Source organism: Micromesistius poutassou (genome assembly GCF_964030765.1).
Source record: "Micromesistius poutassou genome assembly, chromosome: 10".
Classification (NCBI taxonomy): domain Eukaryota; kingdom Metazoa; phylum Chordata; class Actinopteri; order Gadiformes; family Gadidae; genus Micromesistius; species Micromesistius poutassou.
The window spans coordinates 17,626,993-17,651,433 of record NC_140280.1 but is presented as its reverse complement, the minus strand read 5'-3'; the positions used below and the strand labels follow the sequence as shown (position 1 = coordinate 17,651,433).

At 42.2% G+C, this 24,441-nt stretch overlaps 2 protein-coding genes across 4 annotated transcripts; one reads left to right on the top strand and one right to left on the bottom strand.

Annotated features, from left to right (window-relative positions):
* Positions 1 to 2,392: 2,392 nt before the first annotated feature.
* On the bottom strand, positions 2,393 to 6,457 carry LOC311354610 (lathosterol oxidase-like). Its single transcript, XM_084474422.1, has 5 exons — positions 6,382 to 6,457; positions 5,097 to 5,325; positions 4,446 to 4,578; positions 3,987 to 4,087; positions 2,393 to 3,891 (listed from the first exon to the last, which is right to left on the bottom strand). The coding sequence occupies exons 2-5, from the start codon at positions 5,304 to 5,306 to the stop codon at positions 3,433 to 3,435; spliced, it is 903 nt and encodes a 300-aa protein (XP_084330548.1). The 5' UTR covers positions 5,307 to 5,325; positions 6,382 to 6,457; the 3' UTR covers positions 2,393 to 3,432.
* Positions 6,458 to 9,002: 2,545 nt separating this feature from the next.
* Positions 9,003 to 21,442, top strand: LOC311354160 (protein FAM168A-like). 3 transcript variants are annotated; one of them, XM_084473956.1, is made up of 9 exons: positions 9,003 to 9,139; positions 11,575 to 11,683; positions 13,408 to 13,499; positions 15,085 to 15,171; positions 16,779 to 16,907; positions 18,388 to 18,524; positions 18,980 to 19,187; positions 19,647 to 19,791; positions 20,320 to 21,442. In XM_084473956.1, the coding sequence occupies exons 2-8, from the start codon at positions 11,607 to 11,609 to the stop codon at positions 19,760 to 19,762; spliced, it is 846 nt and encodes a 281-aa protein (XP_084330082.1). In that variant the 5' UTR covers positions 9,003 to 9,139; positions 11,575 to 11,606; the 3' UTR covers positions 19,763 to 19,791; positions 20,320 to 21,442. The 3 variants fall into 3 exon arrangements, with proteins under 3 accessions (XP_084330082.1, XP_084330081.1, XP_084330083.1); XM_084473955.1 differs by having other exon boundaries at positions 18,977 to 19,187; XM_084473957.1 differs by lacking the exon at positions 16,779 to 16,907 and having other exon boundaries at positions 18,977 to 19,187.
* The last annotated feature ends 2,999 nt before the right edge of the window (positions 21,443 to 24,441 follow it).

Genomic DNA, 24,441 nt, shown 5'->3' with positions numbered 1-24,441 from the left:
TATTTTTGTTAATCCAGCTAACACTATCATCAGGTAACTTGTTTCATAACATTACTATCAGCTTATGTTGTATAACTATCTACTTAGCTACCTATCTAGCAAGGTTTTATAACTAGGAAGGTTTCATAACTGTTATGTGCTCATTCAGTTCACTGGAATTTATCATCCTGCATCCTGACACTGTAACATTATTTCTTACTCTAACTTTTCGTGTATATTTTAAATTGGTATACATATTATCAACTGCTGTTTATATTGAGGGGCAAGCGAAGTATATTACATTAAATTACCCTGCGCAGCCCACCTAGTTACATTCCTGCAGATGGGGATAGCGTCATCTGGTGGTAAAAAGTAATCAATGCAGTACAATTTGAAAAAAAACAATGGATTTGGGATATAGTCTAAGAAGATTTGTTAAAATATCTCAGTCTGTTCAACTTTAAAAGTTATGTCTTTGGTTTGAAATACACTTGAAAAACACTTTTTTTAACGTGGTCTTTATAACTAGGCTACAATTATAGCTTACTGAAATGAGTACTGAAATGATTGTCCATTGCATTCTCAAAGGATGAAAGTTGTCCGCTAAATATGTTAAATAAATGTGTTTCAAAATACATTTTTTTATTATCAATTATTATTGTTATTTGTAAAGCATCTTTCTTAACAAGGTTACAAGGTGCTAGAACACGTAGACCTACAAATACAATAAAACACAGATCAAATTAAGTAAAAAACATAAAAACATCAAACAATATAATGCAGAGATACAACACCAATAAACAGTCGTACCAAAATAAGAACCACAACAATTCTAAACAAGCAACAAGCATAGAATAAACACAATATAAAAACATTTTAAAAAGATTAAAAGAAGAAAAAAATATATACTTTTTTCCTGAGCCAGTTTACCGAAGGTCAGGGGGCAGGCTATTCCACAGTTTGGGAGCTTGGATAGCAAAGAAACCGGTCACCCATGGTTACCAACCTAAACCTATAGGTGCAACCGATAGAGCTGAATCAGAGGAATTTACGCCCTGACACATATGGGATTAGGAGCTCACTAGGTAGCTAGGTGCCAGACCATGAAGAAGAATCTTAAAATCAGACAGAGAAGAGCAGTTCAATCTGCAGTGATGCGGTCAAATCTCCTTGTACAAATAATAAATCTAGCAGCCGCATTCTGCACCAACTGGGAATATACTGAGGGGCCCAGACCAGAGTGATATATCTGGAGGTCTATGATTTGATACCTTAAAGGCCAACTACGGCATGTATTTCACTGGTAGTCACGGCCATACATAGCCCCTACTTGATATGGCCGGAGGCTACTATTGCACACATTCAAAATGTCAAGCCCCTTGAACTCAGCGCATCATTAAGTACATTAAGATGCAGTAGATTTAGATTAAGGCATGCACGTTGTCCTTTGACCTGTCTGTCAAGAGCTCAGCTGCTGTTACATTTCATTAACACATGAAAGCAATGACTATCAAAGGGCCCCTTTATGTTGAGATGAAAACAAGTCTGAAACTATACCCGTGTCTTTCGACACAAGAAACGTGTCTAAATAGCACTTGAATCATGTTTTACAAGCAAGGAATCTAACACTACACGTGTCTATCATCTGTAATGATTCATGTATGTATCCAGAAATAAATACACTTGCAAGTCAACAATTAAGATGCAGATTAAAGTCAGAGTCAATGATTTAGCAAATAAGCATTTGTATCTGGTCAGTCACCTTCCCATTTTATTTCCTAACTTTACGTCTCCATGGATTGCCTTTTTCTCTCATTTGTCTGAATAACATCACTTGATAATTAGTTAATTGTGCTGTCGTGTAGTTCCTGCTGTGTCAGATTGATAGTCAAAGTTGAAGTCTAATTTCCCACACAGTCCTTGTTCAAAATTCAGATAGTCACAGCTGTCACAACAACTTGCAGTTGAAGAGAATTCCTGTGACACATTCTGAGAGAACCTTGCACCAAGTAGGCTTCTATGTTTTTAATACATCATTAAAATGTAAAAAAGATTTTTAAATTGTTCCTCCTCTGCCTCGTGTGACATTTCACAAAATGGTCAACCATAGCTGAGGGAACTATTTTAAATAAGGTCTCTCCAGTCTTCACTCTTTTAATTTCTCCAAAACTAATATAGAACCTCAATCAAAACCAGCAGACAATAGGAATGGGTGAATGGTCAAGAACTCGTATAAGTAGTCAATTTCTGTTAAATAATATAGATCCTGCCTACTCTTTCATTTTACTTGCTTTGAAGCAGGCTGCGGGATTGAGCAAATATTTATTACATTTCGGTGAAAGATCATTTGGGTTAGTCTACGTCAGTACAGTATATTGAGAATTCATTCATATGGAGACTCAATCAAGTGTAGTAATTTTTCAAAACATTTTACATTCTTTATTATTCATCATAATATGACGATTAAAAGCCTCCTTCTTGATTAAGATATCAAAAGAGGTCCACAATAATTACAGCATTCATTTTGCACATACAAATGAAACAGGAACCCTCTGGATCTAAGCAAACATCCCTCTCTAACCTAGGAACCGATGACCACATTTTAATGTCCTCAGAAGTGTCGATGGTACAAGGAAATGTATGTTAACATTCAAATGCCTCAAACTCCATTGCTACATACCTTCTTTGTTAGGTTGTCTTTTTAAAGAAAGCCCAGTGCTCACTGTCACTGTCGTTTGGCGAGGATGGAACCCTTTGCCGCCCTTTACAGCTGTCTATCAATCTTCATGACAGCCTTATAATGATATAATGAATAATAAATGAATAATAGCCATCTATCCTTGTTAGCATCTCGACCAAAATGACATGTTGTTTTTCAGTGCTAAGGTTGGTGTCTTCTGTGAAAGAGAAGGAGGAGTCAAGCAGCCAAGTTCATCCTCCTCCAAGTGTCAAATTACCATATTTGAAGTTAAAGCGCTTTTCTAGGCCAATCTGCTCATGGTTATTTCTTGTCTCTTGCATATCATGCAAGAGACATAAAAATATAAAATGTCTCAAATATAAAATGTCCTATAAAAATATGTTTTTTTTAGGGACGGTGGCTACTTAATGATCTCATATCATGGAACTGGCAAGAGGTGAAAGATCTCTTACACTGTTATTGCGTTAAGTCACAAAAGGGGTCCATTAGACTCCAGTGATCTACCACTTTAATGCACATTGTCCAGTCCACTGTGCAGTTAACATCACAACTGCTCATGTGGGTTTTGCAAACATGATAAGGGAACTGAACTGTCTCCAAATATCATATCTTTGACTCGATTTGAAGTACTCGCCACCACTACTTCATTCAGGACTGTTTATATGTTTCTTGTCATAATCAAATTACATAAATACATTGGTCCTATCCATCCTCCCCTCGCTTCCCCAGTCTTTCTGCCGCCTTCCCCCCAGCTACTCCTCCTTGCATGCGGCCACTTTGTGTCCGTTCGACTGGCCCGTTACAGCGGCCTTGTCGGGGCGCAGCTTCCCCTCCGCAATCAGCCTCCTGATGAGGTCCAGGGGCCCGTTGCCCGTGAGGGCCGAGGGGTGGCGGTAGGAGCCCCCCAGGCGGTCCCACAGCGTAAAGTACTGGCCGTAGTTGTAGTCAAAGAAGAGGTGGTGGTCGGTGTGGTGGGCGGCACCGTTGATGAACTCCACCAGGGGCCCCGGCACGCGGTAGTCCCCGTCGTGGATGGAGATGGTCCAGATGTTGACGAAGACGTACAGGGCCAGGTAGAGCACCTTGTGGAGGGGGAAGAGGAAGGGGTAGATGTGGTACGGCAGCCCCTGGAGGAAGCCGTCTACCGGGTGGAAGGCGTGGCTGGCGAAGGGCGAGGCCACCTTCCACACGTGGTGCGGCTTGTGGAACAGCTATCGGAGGAGGAAGCACAGTTGTTAGTCAATATTTTCTATGCTGGTCCCTGGATGCTTAGCTGTGCTGGAGCAATATGGACTGTTGGGCTTACCTTGTAAATGAGCTTGTGGTGCAGGAAACGGTGTATCCAGTAGATGCTCATATCGGTGAATAGCAGGAACGACACCATGCTTAGGAACACCATGGGCCAACCTGTAAGCAAGAGAACCAAAATGCTTCCAATGGCTGTACAATCACAACTTCAATGCTCATTTGGCAGAAACAAGACTTAGCCTGTGTAGTAGTATATAGTATGAATATTTCCTAGCCAGACAGGGGCCGAAGGAATTGACCCCAGGACCTATCAAGAGGGAGAGTTGGAACATCCTAGTCACTAGATCTTTTGGCCCAACAGGCAAGCTGGGCCCATCCAGGGCTGAATAATTGAGTCTGACTGGTAAAGTCTTACACAACACAACTACAGAAGTTGTAAGATCGATGTACGACAAGACAAAGTAATAGAATGCACTTTCTAAGGATAGCTGTTCCCTCAAGAGCAAATGACTCTTACCCATTGAGTAGTCGGTGACGTTGTCGTAGAGTTTGCTATATCCTCTGACTTCAGCAAAGAACAAGGCCACGGTGGGGATACTGATCCAGGGCAGAGAGGTCATTGCATACTTGATCTCTCTCTGGACCTGGTTCTGAGATGCACAGCAGAAATGATCAACAACCTTCTGCAGAACTGAAAAAAGGTATTCACATGGGATTTTCCTCTAAAATAAGATAATGTGGAATAAGATAAGAAAGACAAGATAGTATTTTATTAATCCCAGACGGTTAATTCCTGTTTCACAGCGGAAAGTGAAGGACAGTAGTCATTGGGTTTGGGAGAAAAATCAATTTATGTAATAATTGTGTATATTATCTTCTATCATTCTGAACTTCCAAAAATCTTTCTATTCTTTAGTCTATGTTTGCTTTTATTTTTTCTACGTTATTGCAATCACTTTTTTAAATTAAAAAATGAAAAACAAACAAATTGTGAAATACTGGTGGGGATTAAGACCCCTAGCAGAATAATAATAAAGAGTTTAAAAAAACTACAGATCAAGAATACATCTACAAAACAAAAAAATTATCAGAAGCACTTTTATATGTATATTTTTTGGTGTGTAAAAAAAAAAGTGGATGGACAAAAGGTTTAGAACCGTACTCGTACCTCTAGAAAGTGTGGGTGTTTCATCAGAGTGTGGTCGAACACTAAGTAGTAACTGATGGCTCCCAGGCCAAGGTAGAGGACCATCGCTCCCAGGTTGGTGAGCACCAGGAGGCTGAGGATCTGCCGCAGCGCCCCCTCCTCGGCCCACGATGCTGGGTACACATACGGCGTGAGGAGGTAGTAGTCGGCCACATTCAGCACCAGATCCATGGCTCTAGATCTGTGGACCCTGGAGATAGATGGAAAGAGAGTGATAAGTGATATAAAGGAGGAGAGTGTTAGAGAGAATAGATTGTGTATTTAAGAGAAGGAAATGTTTTGCCATGGGTGGCGGCAAACATTATGTTGATGATGGTGTCATTAAGTCAATGTTTAACATTGTTAGATTGTTACAAAGAGCATGAGCAACCAAAAACCATTAGTATGGGAGGCTTCAAGAGCTCTCTGCAAGAGTGACATTGTATTGATTATCAGGTCTGTGTTAAGTGTTAGTGGTAAGTGTTATTATGACAGTGTTATTAATGTATCACTGCCCATTGGTGCATTAGTCAGTTTTACTTTTTAAGAAGTATATATATATATATATATATATATATATATATATGACAATAAATTCAGTAAATACATAATGTGTAAGGATGCAACTGCCTCTTGCAGCTTCCCTTATTGCCACAGTGCATAATGGTAGCAAGTAGCCTACAGCCATTATCTGTAGAGCGCATTCAGGGCCTAAAAGGTCAAGCAATATACCATTGTCATAAGACATGAACTTTTGTATGGTTATAGGTTTTGTTTATCTTTTTATAAGAATCAGAATGTGATCACATGGTTTTTGTGATCAAGGAATTAAAGAAGGCAGGGAGCAATTAAAGACTCGCACGCAGTCATGTATACCATTATGTTGGAATCTTTTTGATAATGTGTTGACAATTTAGTAACAACTCTTTCCATTTGTATTTTGTGTACAGCTCTGGTAAAGTCAAAAGCAAGTGTCCGTGTTCATTGTGTAACCTATCCGCCATTGTATATATTATATTATATATTAGATATCTAGACATCATGACATGTTCGATCAAATCCTGATCGAAGTGTAGCCCACCCTAACCCTATAATAACTAACAGTGTCACAAATTCACCACCTTTTAAAATGAGGCTACGCAACTGCAATTTTGAGCTGAACAACGTTGATGTGCAAAGTTGATACAGGCCGACACATTTTAAACTTCAAACTTGCATCGAGTTAATTCAAAAGGACACTATACAATGTTATGAAATAAGGACGTACCTGCACAGATGAAATTGCTGACCCGAAGCACCGAGGTGGTGAAGTGTTTTAACACAGCCAGTCCGCTACGGCGTCTCCTGCGACGAGGCTACGTCACGCCGAGGATAGCCAATACACGCGAATTTCCTAGGTTGTTGTTTAACTGTACCGAGATCTTATTGGTTGACTGGCCGATCTGATCATGGCGCTATGAGTTACAAAAGGGAGGTTCGAAGAGTTGTGTAAGATATTGGTTTATTTATTGATTAAAATACAATTGGGGATAATTGTAATGATAATAAAATAGAAAATGATAATGCTATATAATAATGACCATCGGGCTACTGATGACATTAGTCTTATGCATTTTAAATTAACTGTTTCAGATGAATCAACTCAGGCACCTGACATCTCTTCTCTCCACTTATTATTATATTATTATTTATATTATTAATCTCTCAGTAAGTGATGTGCCACGTTAACACTACTGCTGCCACTTGAGGTAGTCTGGTTATTGATCAAATACATATGAATAAACAGGAACCTGTACCTCGCCGCAAGATGGCGCTAACGATCCTAAATAGATAAAAATGAAACACTACGGCAAGGCCTGTGCATGGTTCTTTCTCTTATTATTTTTGACTCATTGGGAAAACTCATGGTTTAACTATAGCTTTATTAATGAATAAAAAAAATGATTTGAGGATATCTAGCACATACTGAATATACATAGGCCTACAGGTGCTTATAATGTATGTTTCTGAAGCAATTTATCTATTTTGACCATGCTATGATCTTTGATTTTCACTCATTATGATATTGACAAATAAATTTGAAATACATAACAAAACACATGAGTCAAACCTCAGACATGGCGCAAAGCTCATAGCTCTTTCTCATTGGCTGAAATTGGTGCCATTGGCTGTCATTGTGGCAAGTGGCACTGACTTCAGCCAATCACAGGGCTGGTGTCCATGGCCACGGCGGGCCAGGGCACCAGGTTCAGGCGCACACACAAAACTGAAAAAGTGATAACAATCAAATGTTAAATTGTGAGGGAAGATGCTACTAATATGACACAATAGAAAAGCTACTTGACCTTTCTCACTCATTCACACTCATCTCATTCTCCCCCCCCCCACACACACACAGTCCAGCCAATTCAACCTATTCATTGAATTCAATCTTTAGACCTTTTAGTGGCATTGAGGCGCATCACACATTTGGCTGTGCATGTTCTCCTGATGTTTGCAAACTTCAAACTCCGTGTCACTCATGGTATTATGTTGCCCAGGATACAGCAGGTTCCTAAAATATCAATGTTTAGAGCAATTGGAAATAAGTTCAAACTAAAAGACCTGGATATGAAGGAAACAGAATCTTGTAGCCTACGGCAAATTGTTGTGGTGCAGAGCAAAGTCGTCCAAAATTAACATAAGGATGGAATCAAAATACATCATGATATGACCTGAACACCACCAGCCATCTGTGTTATGCAAGTTGGATAGACAGTCAGCCTATCTTCTCTGGTGTTGCCATTGATCAATAAGAGCATTCAACATGCACCCAGCACCCTTATAATGGGATGTGTCTGTGAATAAGATAATTGTGTTTTTGTTCATTTCATGTTATTGTGGCATGGTAAAGAGATTGTAGTAGTAGTAGTAGTAGTAATAGCCATAGTATAATAGTAGTATTAGTATAGCATTCCAAAGCAAACCTGCATGGTGATAATATTGACAATGGTGTTTGTGGCCAAGTTGTCTGATTACACTTTTCCAACATATTTGAATGTGCAGCTAACCCATGTGTACTGGTCATCTTTCCTAACCTAACAGATCTAGTCACATAAATACAATTCAACAAAGCTGCTTTAATCATGATCAATGGAATCGTCTTAAAAAATAATGAACTTTGTAAAGACGATTAATTGTTGTAAGTGCAAGCTTTTCTCTAGACAGATGTGCAGGTTACGATCAGTAACATCATTAAAATCGGCCAATCATTAAAAATATATTGGATACGAACATAAATGCCACAGCCGTTTTACATAACTTACGCTAGAATAGATATATGTTAGGGCTTTTAAGGCCTTTATAGTTAATAGGCCTGCTGAATAATAGGCCAACATAATATAAAACCATAAAAGATCCAAAGCATTAATCTGTAAGTACTTGAAATATGTTGGCAGTCCTAATAAAGCATACCTTAGTTACCACAAAACTACATAAGCGAATATCATCCCGACACACACACACACACACACACACACTCTCTCTCTCTCTCTCTCTCTCTCTCTCTCTCTCTCTCTCTCTCTCTCTCTCTCTCTCTCTCTCTCTCTCTCTCTCTCTCTCTCTCTCTCTCTCTCTCCACAGACACAGATTTTTCCGCATGAGGTAGTAGCCTACTAGTCTACGAGAACTAGCACTGTAGCCGGAGGGAACATATAGCCAACACTTGTGTGCACCGCTGTCTTGATATAAAAAGGTCCTCCCCTTGTGTTTGTGAGACCCTTCACCCCCCACCACCACCACCGCCACCACCACCATCACCACCACCCCCACCCCAACCAATCCTCGCTGAATGTTACCATCCCCCACTTTGTGTGAACGTCGATGCCGCTTCTTTTTTTTCCTCTCCTCCAGAAATCAGCGAAGCGAAGCCTCGGTGAAAAGCAGCCAGCACTGAACGCAGGAGGAAAACAGTGACAACGAACCGACTCCACGGAGACATTTCAACCGTCCGACATCCCGACCGTCCGACATCAGACCGCTAACTGGTAAGACTCGTTGTGGATGTCTTTTCATATTTTTCGTGAGAGATGTTTTCTCGTTCTGTCGATGTTTTCCCTTTTTAGGGGGGTGGATGGGGAGGGTGGGGGTGGTGGTGGTGGTGGGGGTGGTGGTGTGTGTGTGTGTGTGTGTGTGGGGGGGGTGTTAATATAACGATTTGCTTATTCTTTGAATGATTATAACATTGGTGCGCAGTGATGCTATCTTATTATCTAAGGAGATGGAACGAGATGTTCTGAGCCGAGTGCAGCGGAATGCATATCCAACTTCAAGTGCAACACAGGGCCTACATGACTGATATATGAGAGGATTCAAATCACGGATGACTTAAACACTTATCGATGTGACTGCAGCTACCTGGGCATATTTATACCATGCCGCTTATACGCGATCGTTTTTTATTATCATTACGTTGTCACTATGGCTTTACTAGTTTAATTATTATCTGTATGATCTGTATCTCTAAACGTGGCTGCTTCGGAGTTGTGCTCAGTGTGCAGCAAAGGAATTGCGATGTTGTCCCGTTTCCACCGTACGTGAGCGTTTCCCCGCACACACACACACACACACACACACACACACACACACACACACACACACGCGCGCGCGCGCGGACACGCACGCACACACACACACACACACACACACACACACACACACACACACACACACACACACACACACACACACACACACACAAAGACACGCACTCTCAGCAGCAGCAGCAGCAGCAGCAGCAGCCTCGCAATTCGTGAAGTGACGTGCGCCTCAAAATGGTGTCGGGAGTTCTCGCCGTGTGTGACCATTTTAGAGGCTAGCGGAATTACGTACGCAGCAGATTTTGCTCGGACTGCGTCGATCCTCGATGATCCCAGTTTCTAACGTGATTCAAACCGCATAGATTAATTTGGCATGATTGTGGTTTGCTGAGCTTATCCATGCGAGATAGAATTGTGGTCCGGGCAATGATGACAACAACAATAACACCACAAAAATGCTAATTGCCCGTAGGCCCTGTTCATATTTATAAAATCAGTGATGGATCTATTCTGACATTATGGATTTGTTTGCCTTTGTCACTGTAAAATAAATACATAAAGATATATTGTCAAGGAATATTCTATTTTATATAGCATTATAGGGAGCCATTGTCATGCGTCAAATCTACAGAAGGTTACCAGTAGGCCATTATGCCTATTTGACCCAAATCTCCTTTACTTTATTGTTTAGGCTACACTGTTTGGAAAGGCACCAACCCCTATGACATCTTCAATAGTGTGCAGCATCTCACCACAGTCAAATACATAATGCATATGCTGAGACAAAGTTTGATGCAAAACACAATCGAAACGGGGGCATTTGATTCGGCCCAAAGCACCATTTGAATCATCAGCTATGTTGGATGTAATCTAGAAATTCTAATATTTAATCCTTTGTTTGATATCAAAATACAAACAACTATGTGCACATGATGTTGGTGATGGTCGTTATGAACTGTGGGATGTCCACCTTTGTGTCTTTAATCGTGTGCTTGCTGAGCTAAAATGGATCCTAGATAGTATACATTAGCTTTTGATGCCTGACCTAAATATGCACTTGGCAGGTCTTCACAATGACACATGTGAAATGTACCAGACAGTGTCAAAGTAAGAGGGGACAGTTAACAGAACAATTTGGCTTTGGAAAAGGCACAATTAAATAAAAACAAATTATGTTGTTTTAGTTTTGGTTTATCAGAGACATGTTACAATTACACCAACTCTTAAGTAGCCTAGCAGACACTTTTATCCACAGCAACTTTGAGTAAATTCACAAACATATCATCAGGCCTCTTGGTCAAGGTCACTGGGGATGAAACCCAGCACCTTTCAGTTGGTAGTCATAGCAACTTCTATCCTGGCCCGTATCCAAAAGCATGTCAATAAAACAATGGGGGGCGAGGATAGATTATTTTTAGAAGGGGGAAAAAACACATTTTAGTCGCGCAGGCCTATGTGAGAGCAGGGAAGTGTCTTCAATGGCTGCAAGCCAAGGCCTTCGGTGGAGGCCATATTTTAAAACATCTGAACTCTGCATCACCTTGGACTCACCCCCGATTAAATGTCTGTACCATGTCTTGCTATATAGTGGTGCATGCATGTGAATGTGTACACACACATCGAAAGGTAAAAAATCCATAATTCAGACGTTCTCTTTTTTTGTGTCTTTTATTTTGGGGTTGGGTCACATGTCCTCATACTACTGTTGCTTGACAATGTGCCACTGAAGGTCAATTGAAAGTCAATGTGGAAATGTTTGCAAACACAGATTAGTTTGTGTGATTATGACTTGCAAACCCCCTTTCTCTTTCTATCTGTCTCTTTTGATGATGATGCTTTTCTCTGGTACATGACGATTCTTCCCTGTTCCTTCTCCATGACAGATTTCCTTTGCCATTAACCCGCTTACGTTGCCATGAGAATGGCCAACGGACTTCACACCGATCAAATCAGCTTCTTCTATCAACCTGAAATTGCTCAGAATCCAAAGAGGTAAGTGTTAGACACAAACTGCTGCACTTAAATCGCTCACTCACTCATTGCCTGCCCATTGGGCGGTTCTCCCTTGGCCTGTGTGGGAGAACAGTCTGTAACCGTTATAATGGCAGGTCAGCCCCTTAAGTCCTACTCTCCATACAGAAGCATGACCTTGTATGTATGGAAGAGGCTTATATAATCCTATCTCATTAAAACACCACCTGAGAGTAGGTAGACTTTTATAACGACTGGCTTTGAACATGTGTTAATTTCCCCTGTGCTGAAGATGAATGTGTGTGTGTGTGTGTGTGTGTGTGTGTGTGTGTCTGTGATGATAGGGGCCTTTCCATAACCAGCCTGTATTTAGTTAATTGATGCTCCTTGCATTTAATGCTCCCGTATGGGAATGCTTCTTGCATTCACACACTAAATCCGGAACGGTATGGTATTGCATGCCACACAGTGTTCTCTTTAATGCAGATCCCTAAGGGGTCTTGGTATTTGTACAATAGCCAGAATAATGCTTCAACACATGTTTGTTAATCTTAATGGGGCTGCATCCATCCATTTAGCTTAAATGTCAGTCCCTCTGTCCCACAGTCTTTTCTTTCTAATTTTCCCTTCAGCTGTTAACTCTCTATCCGTCACTGTGTTGCAATGACTAGGACAACACCAGCATCAAGCTATTGTCAATAGATTGGCAACTCGCTTACAATGACTATGGCAAGTTTCCTCCGGCTGGGCATTGGCCAATTAGGACAAGGTTTCCGTAGCGTACTTTTTGAAAAACCGCATGAAAGCACATCGTTAGCTGAATCCAACCTTGAGATAGATCTGGGGCCCGCATGGCTTCTTTGATGCTCCGGCACAACAGATTTGGCCCACACCCTTAACAGCAGGAAGCTGCCTCCTGTGCTCTGTAATCGAAGGGCCTTTGTGGTGCTCCTGTCATTCGTTTTGATGCACAGTTACCCGTACAGGAACCCATCAGAGCATTGAACACTAAAGTGAGCAGGATAGTGAGTCATGGACGTGAGCTGTGTTTGGCGGGGGGCTGATGACATAGTGCTTATGACGCTGAACGACCAGCCACCGTCCCGACACCTTCACCCCCATCTGAACCACCATTTGCGCCACGCCATGAAACCTCAGCCGGCCACTAGATATATCTGCACTCCCGTCGACTTTCCCATTGCATGGGCTTCTGTTGGCGCCAGCTGCCGGTTTGATTCATCCCTCGCTAATTATTAAGGATCTTACGTAGGTTCCGGTTAATTGCCCCGAGCAACTCTGTGAAGTCAGCCACTCTGTGAGAGCGGCAAAGGAGGGAGGGAGGGAGAGAGAGAGAGAGAAAGGCATGTGTGCCAACCTAGAGAATGAGAGAGGGAGAAGAGAGCGAGCGAGAGAGACCCAAGGAAGAACACTGGAGATAAAAATAGGCAGAGCTATCTGATGACAGTGAGAAACGATATCGTGGGCATGCATGAATGTGTCAGAGCCTAGCACTTGTGCTGGAGTCAATTCATGTCTCTGTCGTTTGTTCGCTTATTGCAACCCACTCACCACCATAACCTGCTACTTTCGCTCTCACGAACAAACGCTTATCGACGACTGGCTCCATGAAGACACGCTCCAACGACCCCTGACCTTTCAGACAAACATTTTCTCCTTTTTTGCTGCCATCGTCTCTCCCTGTCTAACTCTCCCTGTCTTTCTCTTCCTGTCTGTCTGTCCTGCAGTAAGGGTAGAGTTCCTTCCATAATGAACCCTGTGTACAGTCCTCTCCAGCCAGGGAATCCCTATGGCAACCCCAAGAACATAACATATGCAGGTGAGTTCCAGGGCACCCTTGTCCACGTACTATTCTCATCAGAGTGTGTGCCTCCTTACGGTCGCCGAACGTGGCTAGTGTGTGTGTTCGGGTTTCACAGTGTCGGTCTCTTACAACCACTCTGAATCCTCACAGATGTCGCATTACCGTTATAGACCACATTATGACGACCTGTCATGGTAGCATCTCTTGTCAAAGATAAATACTAGAATATAAGCTCTTTTTGTCTTGATGGTCTGGTTTCTGTGGCTTGATTTATTGTTAATCAGCAATCTAGCTGATGGTCTATTTTTATGTCTGTGTCAAAAATCTCTTCTGCAGTACGTTCATTAAGTGATGAGTAAAATGCATATAAAATTTAGCTGATTTATTCACTGACATTTTGTCAGCAAATGCTAAATTCAAATAACAGGTCACCATAACCACAGTATAATAACGCATATAATAGGGTAATAAAGACCCCAGCTCTGGAAAAGATGTCCCCCAACTTCCCCATCAATCAGTTATTGAGCTAAGTGCTGACACAGAAAGTGGCGAAGGTGGTTCCAAGGAAATTAAAGTCCACCCCCCCTACTAAAGTCCAGCCCCCCTACTTAAGTCCACCCCCGCTACTGTCTATGTATAAGTAAACAGGGAGGGGGAGGGGGGGGGGGGGGGGACCTCTCTCTGCCTGCTTCCTAATGACATCACAGTTCCAGTTAGTCAGTCAGCTGGTTTTGACCAAAGCGACTTCCTAGTGGGGCTGAGAACATGGCACACAATAAATAATGGAGTAACTACAACAAATGTTAAGTGCTGCGCAAGCAATTCTCCATAAAACAACTGAACAAAGGACAGTTTAACTATAGGAATCAGAACACAATGTTAGTTTTTTTTTATGAGAGGTAGTTAAGTGTATAATAGGGACTTGCCACACAGCAAGCCACACAGTCATATGCATTCTTAATTCAACCACTAACACAATGTGCTAAAACAACACACAGGTTTGTGCAAGATGTGTGTTGATGTGTATTTTGAAGATGAGCGGATTATCCAGATCATATGGCTCTAGCTTTATCACCATTTTAGTCAAGTGAAGTGAAGTACCAAGTCTTAAGTCGGTCACATACTAGTCGAGAAACCATAAAAAGGACCAATCACAATCCTTGGTTCTTCTGGGTGAAATAGATTTACAGGGTTTAAGTAAAACTATTTAAAAATGGATTTTAGCTGTATGCATATCCATACACGCATGTAATACGATTATTTGCTCATATGTAGAGGCAGCAACCATTGCAGTAACGCAGCACAGTCCAATTACCTCCGCTTGTCTGAACACCTGGACCCTTCAGGCCCACCATAACGAAACCGGCCTCATCTGTCCTCCTCCTCCTACACTCAGTCCTCATGAGTACACAGCCTTTCACCCAGAGAACTGGCACCCGATAACGGCAGCCTTCCGTAACGAGCTACCTGAAGGACGCCTCAGGCTATGCTAGCTAACTAGCCTCAGAGCATCCTATGCATGGTGTCCAGGGACCTCTCTCTAGTGCTGATGCATGGCCTCTTTCTGTGTCTCATCCCTCTCTCCCCCCCACCCTTGCAGGCTACCCCACGGGCTACTCCGCGGCTGCCGTTCCCCAAGCGTACGCACACAGTGTCTACCACACCGGCAATGCGGCCTTCCCCCAAGGTAAGCTAGGGCTAATGTTTGCAGCACTCGTTCAATGTTTCTGGTACTTTGATGTCTCGCGTTGCGCATGTTGTGAAATGATGTGTGGCGGGAAGACGTTCTTCTTTTAGTGTGTGTGTGTGGTGTGTGTGTGAGCGCTTGATACAGACATTGATTTTATATTTCTATATCAGTAGTCTTAATTGTGTTGTACCGTGGGGAGGGGTTGCAGTGGAAATAAAATATTGGGGCATCTGTGTCTATGTGGAAGTCTTGAGTGTGTCTATCTGTCTGTGTATGTGTGTGTGTGTGTGTGTGCTCTTAGAGTTAATAGATAGTTGGAATGGTATGCCCATATTTAAATAACGTATGATACCAACAGTATATCAACAGGGAAAACTAAAACTTGTGGTGCCTTTTATTTGTCTCGTAATCGCGACTTGCAGCTCGGGTGTGACGTCACATCCGTCTCGTAAAACGAGTGACCCCGGGTTTTTCGTTCTACTTGGCAAGACGAGTCGGAGCTCTGTTTTCTGCTCAAGAATCGGCATTGTTGTCATAGCAACATGGAGCGTCTCTAGCCAATTTCAGCGGCACAAGCTACAAAATAGGCGGTATTTAACACATAATAAGACTGTAACGACATGCCTATAGGTAACAGTATACAGTGCTATGTGTACGACTTCTTCATTTGGTTACAACAAAAACGCAAGTGCTTAAAATAGTAGAAAACCACAATGTTTACTTATGTGATGCTCGGAGTAGCCATCTTTGTTACTGAACTCGGGGTCCTCTGAGTTCAGACGAGTTGCCGAGTCGTTTGCTTGCTATTGTTGCTATTTGCAACTTCCGGCTATTTGCAACTTCCACCCGACTCGCAGATCGAGTCGGGTGGACAAATAGAAGGCACCATAATAGCGGAGCAGTGGTCGGGGTTGAGTACAATACTGGCTGAGATGGACAGCTGTGTCTGTGAGAGTCTGTGCTTCATGGCAAAATGTGTCGATTTGTAAGTGTTGTGTGTGTATCCCTCTTGAATGCAGTATTTATTAGAGACAAATAAAGTATATCATAAGAATGAAACTCTGATGAATGTCTTCTTAAGATCTGATCCTGAACCCCCTTATTGTGTTGTGTACTACTACTACTACCTATACTACTACTACTACTACTACTACTACTACTACTACTACTGTTGTTATGGTGATGTTAGTGTACCCTATCTCTATTGCAAGTTAATATTTTGACATGTTTGACCTGCTGTGACGTCCTCTTACCACAAACTCTACCACAAAACCCTTGATCATCTCATACTAACTGGCTCAAGTGTACAGTCATTAAACAAAATGCATCTTTACTGGCCCACTCGTGTGCCTGTGTGTGTGTGAGATTTCTTGGTGTGGATGTGCACGGTCAGAATGAATGTGTCTCAGTGTGAGTGTGTTTGCATGTGTATGTGTGTGTGTGTGTATGTGTGTGTGTGTGTGACATCAATATTTTTTTTCTCTGTATAACATCTATCTTTGTATCTGTGAGTGCCTGTGTGCGTGTGCGTGTGTGTGTGTGTGTGTGTGTTAAATCTCTTGGTGTGTGTGTGTATAACATGTATCTCTGTGTGTGTGGGACAGTGCTGCTGCTGAAGCAGGGCTGGCCCCAGGCGTCAATGGAGATGGCGGGGGCCCAAGAGGGTCCCTATGACCCGGCCCTGGACGCAGGCTCTGATGGCCGACAGTACCAGGCCTCGGCCACAGCCTTCAGTAAATATCTGCCAATTACGTACAGTGTATCTCATGCTCTCTCTAGCTTTCTCTCTTTCCTCTTTCTTTCTTTGTCTTCTCATTGTTTCTGTTTTTCTCCCTTCCTTTCTTTCTCTTCTCTTTGTTTGTCTTTCTCCATTTCTTTCTTTCTGTCTTTATTTCTCTTTCTTTCTTACTCTCTCTGTCTCACTCATCTCTGTCTCTCTCATTTTTGCCTCTCTCTCTCTCTCTCTCTCTCTCTCTCTCTCTCTCTCTCCCTCTCTCTCTCTCTCTCGTCAGTCCTCCTATATGTCTCTCTCCCATTGTCATTCTGTACACTAAATCCAACCACAGAGTCTTCAGCAACCACGGCATGTTGCTGTTGCTGTTTCTGATTGGTCAGAATGAATGCCAGGTTGGCACCCTTGGCCATTGGCACAAATCTCAACCAATCAGAATCAGCAGTTGCAGTAACATGTTTTGTACCAGAGGTGGGGCTGCTGTTGCGGTTAGATTTTTGTGTTGCTCTTGGGTTGCTCTTTAAAATGGCATCAGGCATCCACACTGAGCAAATTCTTGAAAAAAAAGAATGGCAGCATTAATAATCAATATGAAATACCTCACACACAGACACACAGTGGCATTGTATTTACACAAGCATTTTATTGCTCAATCATTTCATATGATTCGGGTGTCTGTGTTTGCGTGGGTGTGTGTGAACGCATGTGTGTATGAGTATGTTTGTCACCCAATTGCGCATACGAATGGTACATTTTCAGTGACATGAAATTCGGAAGCCAAAGTAAAACTGTTTAGAGTCGCACAATCTCTGCATATACGCCATGGTCCCAAAAAGTAACTGACCCTCTGTGATTTCCTTATCCATCTCTGAGTTGGTTCAGAGATGGAGATTGCAGCATATTGCATTGCTTGTTTACATATCTTGATGGAATACCTTGACCTCATACTATAATACTGCTCCCTGCATTTTGTCTTTGCCTGTATACACGTGTGTATATATTCATGTAGTTGCTTTCTTTCAGACATGAAATTTCATGCAAGTCAATTCTGATAATAATAACCAGAATGAACACTAAAATTATAACTTTGGACATTGTGGCACACATTCCCAGGAGACCATGTAATCCTTCCACATCTATTTACCTCAGGTGACAAAAGCAAAAAAATGTTCTTTCTAATTTGTCTTCCTAATTACTCGCTTGAAACCTATGCTGCCTAAAGAAGTACTAGGAAATGATTAGTTTCACACTTGAGATCCTTATCAGATACATTACTGCTTTTAAATAAACTCGACTGCAACTAATATACCAGATGCCCAGATAGTGGACACTTATTTGGCACACACCTCTCGCCCTAAACCAAAGGTTTGTTCACAATGCAAGCACGGCATCTCACGCTGGTTGCCGTCCACCATGGCCATATAGTGGGTGTGAAGCAAGCCCTTAGTCTCTCTCCCTCTCTCTCTCTCTCTCTCCAACAGGGTACACAGCAGGTACCCCGTACAAGGTGAACCCCATGCAGTCGACCGGGGCGCCTCCACCCTACTCCCCGTCTGCCAATCCCTACCAGATGTACCCCATCAGGAGTATCTACCCCCAGCAGAACCTCTACGCCCAGGTAAGGAGTGCAGTCGGCCAATCTGCACACACTCTCTGCGCTCTGTTCGCGGCGACGTTCCACACCCTCGTTCGTCCATACAGGGACGTGTTCCTGCGACAGAAATATTTATTGTGATGCTCACCGGTGTGTTTTCTCTGTCTGTGTCTCCTCTCTCTCTCTCTCTCTCTCTCTCTCTCTCTCTCTCTCTCTGTCTCTCTCTCTCTCTCTGTCTCTGTCTCTGTCTCTCTCTCTCTCTCTCTCTCTCTCTCTCTCTCTTTCTCTCCCTCGTTCTCTTTATTTCTCTTTCTTTCTCGCTGTCTCTTGCTCTCCCGATTTCATTTGCTGTCCCCCACTCTTTCTTCCTCCACTGCCTCCTATACCCTCTCCCTTCCCACTTAACCACTGTTGTTATGATTGTTATGGTTATGATTATGCAACCAACCCTCCTGGTCGTCTCTCTCCAACCCCAGCAGGGGGCGTACTACACACAGCCCGTCTACGCGGCGGCACAGCCCCACGTCATCCACCACACCACAGTGGTGCAGCCCAACAGCCTCCCCTCCACCCTCTACCCCACGCAGGTCCCCACCGGAGCCCCCTCCCCGTCTCCCGCGCCCGCCCCCCGCTCCGGAGCCTTGCCAATGGGCATGGTTAGCGGCACCACCATGGCCATGTCCACAGGTGAGCCTCCACAAGACATCAGACTGGGCCATTAATCACAGCTAATCAAGTTTAGCTTTTGGATTTATTATTCATCCCCCTGAGGGATTTATGATGGACTTTGGTCGCACAACATCTTGTTATTTAATTAGTTGTTCAGGCTAAGTTCACTTTTGTCCCCAAACTCACTATGTCTGGTGTGATTTCCCTAACTAAAAGCCACACAACAACAAATTATTCAATAGAATTATCTTTCTTCTGAAATGCCTAAGGAAAGCATTGCAACCAAACTCAAATCCACGATGTTGTTCCCTGTCTTATTGTTTTAGCTGTATATATATATACATATTTATATATATATAGCTAACTGTATATAGTAGAGTAACCCATCGCTGAACCCCATTCAATTGAGTGTATGCGTGCTAGTCCTAAACCAGCCAGCGGTGACACCATGATCAACTCGTCTCCCTACGTCCGCAGGCACCCTGCTGACCACACCCCAGTCCACTCAGCACATGGGAGCCCCGTCGGTAACCATGCCGACCTACCGGCCCCAGGGGGCCCCTGGGTACAGCTACGTGACCCCCCACTGGTAGAACCACCTGCAGCCCCTCTCCGCCCTGATGTAAGCAGCCAGCCTCAGAACCCCTCCAGTTCCACTTAGAGCAGGACGTGATCTCCCCTTAACCATCCCACGCTCCATCCATCTCACAAACACACCACCTGCGCTTTTGTGATTGTATCACTCTGTCCAACCGATGGCAAGGATAATGTTTCAACCCACCAGTGATATTGACATTTAGTCCAGCCCCTAAAACTACTTCTTCTCTTAAGCAACAATGTCCTTAAAAGAGTAATCACATTTTTTTAAAGGTCAATCTCCAGGCACCACATCAAACACTGTTGGACAGGGCGTTTTCCAGATGTACGATAATCATCCCATTTGTGCGACAATTCTGCCCCCTGTACGAGTCTTTGGTTGTTAATGTCTCTCTCTCTCTCTCTCTCTCTCTCTCTCTCTCTCTCTCTCTATCTCTCTCTCTCTGTCTCTCTCTCTCTCTCTCTCTCTATCTCTCTCTCTCTCTCCTCTCCTCTCTCCCTCTCTGTCATTCTCTCTCTCTCTCTGTTCAACTGCTATGTCTCTTGCTCACAGTGATAACATCACGTATTGCATCCGTGGGGATCAGAGCCGGGCTAGGCACCAGGAACAAGCAGTAAAACTGAAGGGCCGACTTCATGTGTTTTTTGTGTTTTGTAACCGTTTTTTTTTTTGTCTGTGTGTCAACGTTAGACTGTTTGTTTTTATTTTATTTTATTTTTTTAGCCAGCTGGATTGTGGATTGTCTTTGTTGTATATGTTCAGCACTCTTCAAATCCAAACACTGGCACATTGTACAGGTCCTCTCTTGTATAGTTGTGGCTTCTTAACATGTTGGTGTCTGTATATATGTTCTTTGGTTCTGAAAACTGAACAAAAAGCTTATAGCGGCCAGTCAGTTCCTTCAGCAGTGAGAATGTAAATATTACTTTGAATGCTGACGTTTTCATAGATCTGTTTTGTTATGTTTTGTAAATAGGCCCTACTTAGCTCAACCATAACTTCCCAGTTATTTAATGGGAACATCATTTCATAATTAGTTTGCCTTTCTGTTTGCGAATAAGGTTGCATTTCAACCGTGCAACCCTGTTGGGACTGTTAGACACCAGGTGTCTGTCAGTTGTATTCTATTCACACCTGTTTGTTTTTGTAGATTATAATTTTCTTTTCTTTTTTTTTAATTTTGTGATATTTTTATGTTCTAGTGGAAATAGATTCCGCTGAATGCTAGCACTGATGCGGTGGACCCTCTTATGTCGGGACACCTTCAAACAACGTTTGCAAAGCCATGTAGAAGATGTCAGCCTTGCACATCACCTATAGCGTACCAAGAAATTAAAAACCATATTTAGTAACACTCAATATATTCTATAAGTGGTATCCTTACATGTTTCGCTGGGTGTACTGTACATGAGAGTATGTAGTCAGGAGTATGTACGCACATTCAACGCGAGGAGTACTCGCACTACACTTTTAGCACCGTGAGAGCGTATAGAAAGTCCACATATGCACATTTAGGCTGTACAGACGTCATGGGCGGCCTGTATTTCACCGGGCCTGTGTACACACGTGGACACTTGTGTACGTAAGGCTTGTGCATATACACAAGTCAACACTTGTGTATAAATGCCTTATACTATGAGTATAAAGGATAGTTTTTTTTGTTGGCTTGTTCCAAGTGAGTATGTTTGTGTGTGTGTGCTTAATATATATATATATATATATATATATATATATATATATATATATAATAACTGTAGAATACAATGAAGTAGAATACAAATATGTACAGCAGTTTGCGTTTTGAAGTTCTTCAGTGTTTTTGTTCTGTTTTCAGTGACCACCCTAGACACATTAACATTCGGCTTTGTGTCTCAAAGGTCTCTATTTTACATCCACTATCAGATCAAAGGTGGCCAAACTGTTTGTAATTTCAAAGGTAAAACTATGAATATCGTCAAACACTGTTGTCACAATGTGTCAGGGTGAGTTGTCGCTCCTTTTGGCTTTTTGGCTGCAAGGTCAGACAGGCTTTGACGTGATCCTTGAAGCTCACAAGCGAAAGGGCAGTGCTCCTCCTTGGCACATATTTGATTATATTTCATTGTATTCTGCAGGGTATGTGTATGAAAATATACACACATACACACAAAGGACTATACTGGTGTTGGATATCGTCCTGTCCGAAACCAGGGCTTTGTGGTGGACGTCATCATTTTAAAAGCCTGGTCTATGCATAAACACGCAGGATGCAGAGAACAATAAACTGGGTTTGACTTTCTGAATGCTAGTTGGTAGGGGGGGGGGGGGGGTCAGTTATCCAGTGCATGTGGACCTCGCAATACGAACCCAGCGATCACCTCACTAACTTGCGATGTAATACCTGAATGGTTGGGTGGGTTTTCCCCCAGCCGGAATACCACAGCGCCCACCCACCCTCTTCCTGGACACAATGCCAGGGTGGGATGGAAGGAAGTTTACTCATGGGCCACAACCAGGGGAACACGCACATTGACTTCAGGGGTTTAGGTTCTGCTGCTGGACGTGGGTGTGTGTGTGTGTGTGTGTGTGTGTGTGTGATTTGAGTTGTGTTGCTTGACGTGGATGTGTGTGTGTGTGTTTGGATAGGAGTGCTAGATTAGAAACATTTGCACAAAGACATAACGGTAATCTATGCCATTTAGAAAGGCACCTCATTACATTTTGTTGGCTTCTATTTGGTTGTATATGATTTGATTCTAGGTTCAGGACATTAAAACCGTCCCCTCAAAGCAAGTCTGTGTACTATTGATATAGTCGTCAGAGAGTAGATATTTTCTGGTATTTTGGTTACTGTAATGTCGTGATAATGTCAGTCCTAATGTTTTCATTTAAGTCCTATCGTCCGATTTTCGCTGATTTAATGGAGCCTCCGCCCGCTCAGACACCATATCCACACTATGGGGAATATCTCCACATCTTCTCATGAGCAGTGAACAGCTAATGCTAAAACATTCTGTTGTGTCATCGCATCATTGAAATGAACATACTGGGTCAAAACGTGCTTTTGGCTTTTAGCAATATGGTCCTGGTCTATTTCCAGTCTACTGTTGTTACTGGGGGGGTGACTTTAACCTTACTGAAACCTATAGCATCGGGAGCATTTTCTCCTGCTTTCCACACGATGTGAAGCTGGATGTGATGTAATGCAAGGCCTGGGACAATGCACATGACTCCTATTAAACAGACACCAGTCAATGTGAATGTTGTGTTTCATGCTAAATCAAGGGGGTTCAACCTGTATTCTACACATATTCTTACGCATATCGTCCTTAAATTGCTAAAAGATATCTGCTCTATTAATAACTTCAATTGTGGTATTTTTTGTTTTCAAATAGGGAGAAGGCATTGTTTTGCAAACCATAAGAAGCTGTGCCATAATCGGCTATTGTTATTACCTATAACCATTGATAAGGCAAATATTCATGTTAATTGCTTGCATTTGTGACATCACAGATGGACATCATGTTAACTGTCTATAGTCTACATCTCCCTTGACCTTTCAACATGTAATCATGTATCCCCCCTCTCACACACACACACACACACACACACACACACACACACACACACACACACACACACAGACACACACATACACACACACACACACACACACACACACACACACACACACACACACACACACACACACAAACACACACAGACACACACATACACACACACACACACACACACACACACACACACACACACACATACAGCACACAAACTGAGTAATAGTAATAGTGGTTAATTTACAAGGATATAACGCCTACTTGCAAGTATAAGATAAAAGTATGGCTTGTGATCAAGGCATATAGGCATGACATGGTGCATTACGGCGACATTGGTGTATAATGAGATTTTGCACTTCGCACATTCGGTTTTCCGTCCGTTGTAGTCACACGTATTTCAAAGTGCAAGGAAGCTCGCTCTAATTATTGTCGAGTATTGGGTATGTCGCCGTCTAAAAAATATTATAGGCCTGTTTGTTACATGGTTACCTTTGGTCAATCAAAAGTTGATACTTTACAACTGTATGTCTTCCAAAAAACATATGTTGCCCAAAATTTAGTTTAGTGTGCATCTTGTGATACAGAATCTACCAGCCAATTAGTTAGACTGTAATGCTGGCTCTTAAGGAAGCAGCTGTGACGTTGGAATCTATCCTATGGTCTATGTATGGGTTAAGGTCAACAAGGGCACAGCCCTGCTATTAATGTGTGCAGATCAACTGTAATTGCTTTTTTTATGTTGTAGTTCATGAACGACGCGACAGGAATTTGTAAACCTTATTGTACCATCTTTAAGATTAAAAAAATATATATTAAAGAAAAACTTTGAGTACAAACCCATTTTGTTTGTTGACTCTCTGTTTTTGTCTCCAATTATCTATCTTGATGTCCATCTTAAAAACCGGGAAAATAACAATACAATGAGCCTATACAATAAAACAAGAAAATAAAGGTAATAATAAGGTAATAAATACGATTGATTAATAATTATATTACATTTGTATATTATATTATAATATATAATTATAATGATATTTCGAATGATCGGTTGAATATTATTTATATTATATCATGAATCCATTAACACCATAGATAGAATGTATACAGATCAAAATCGATT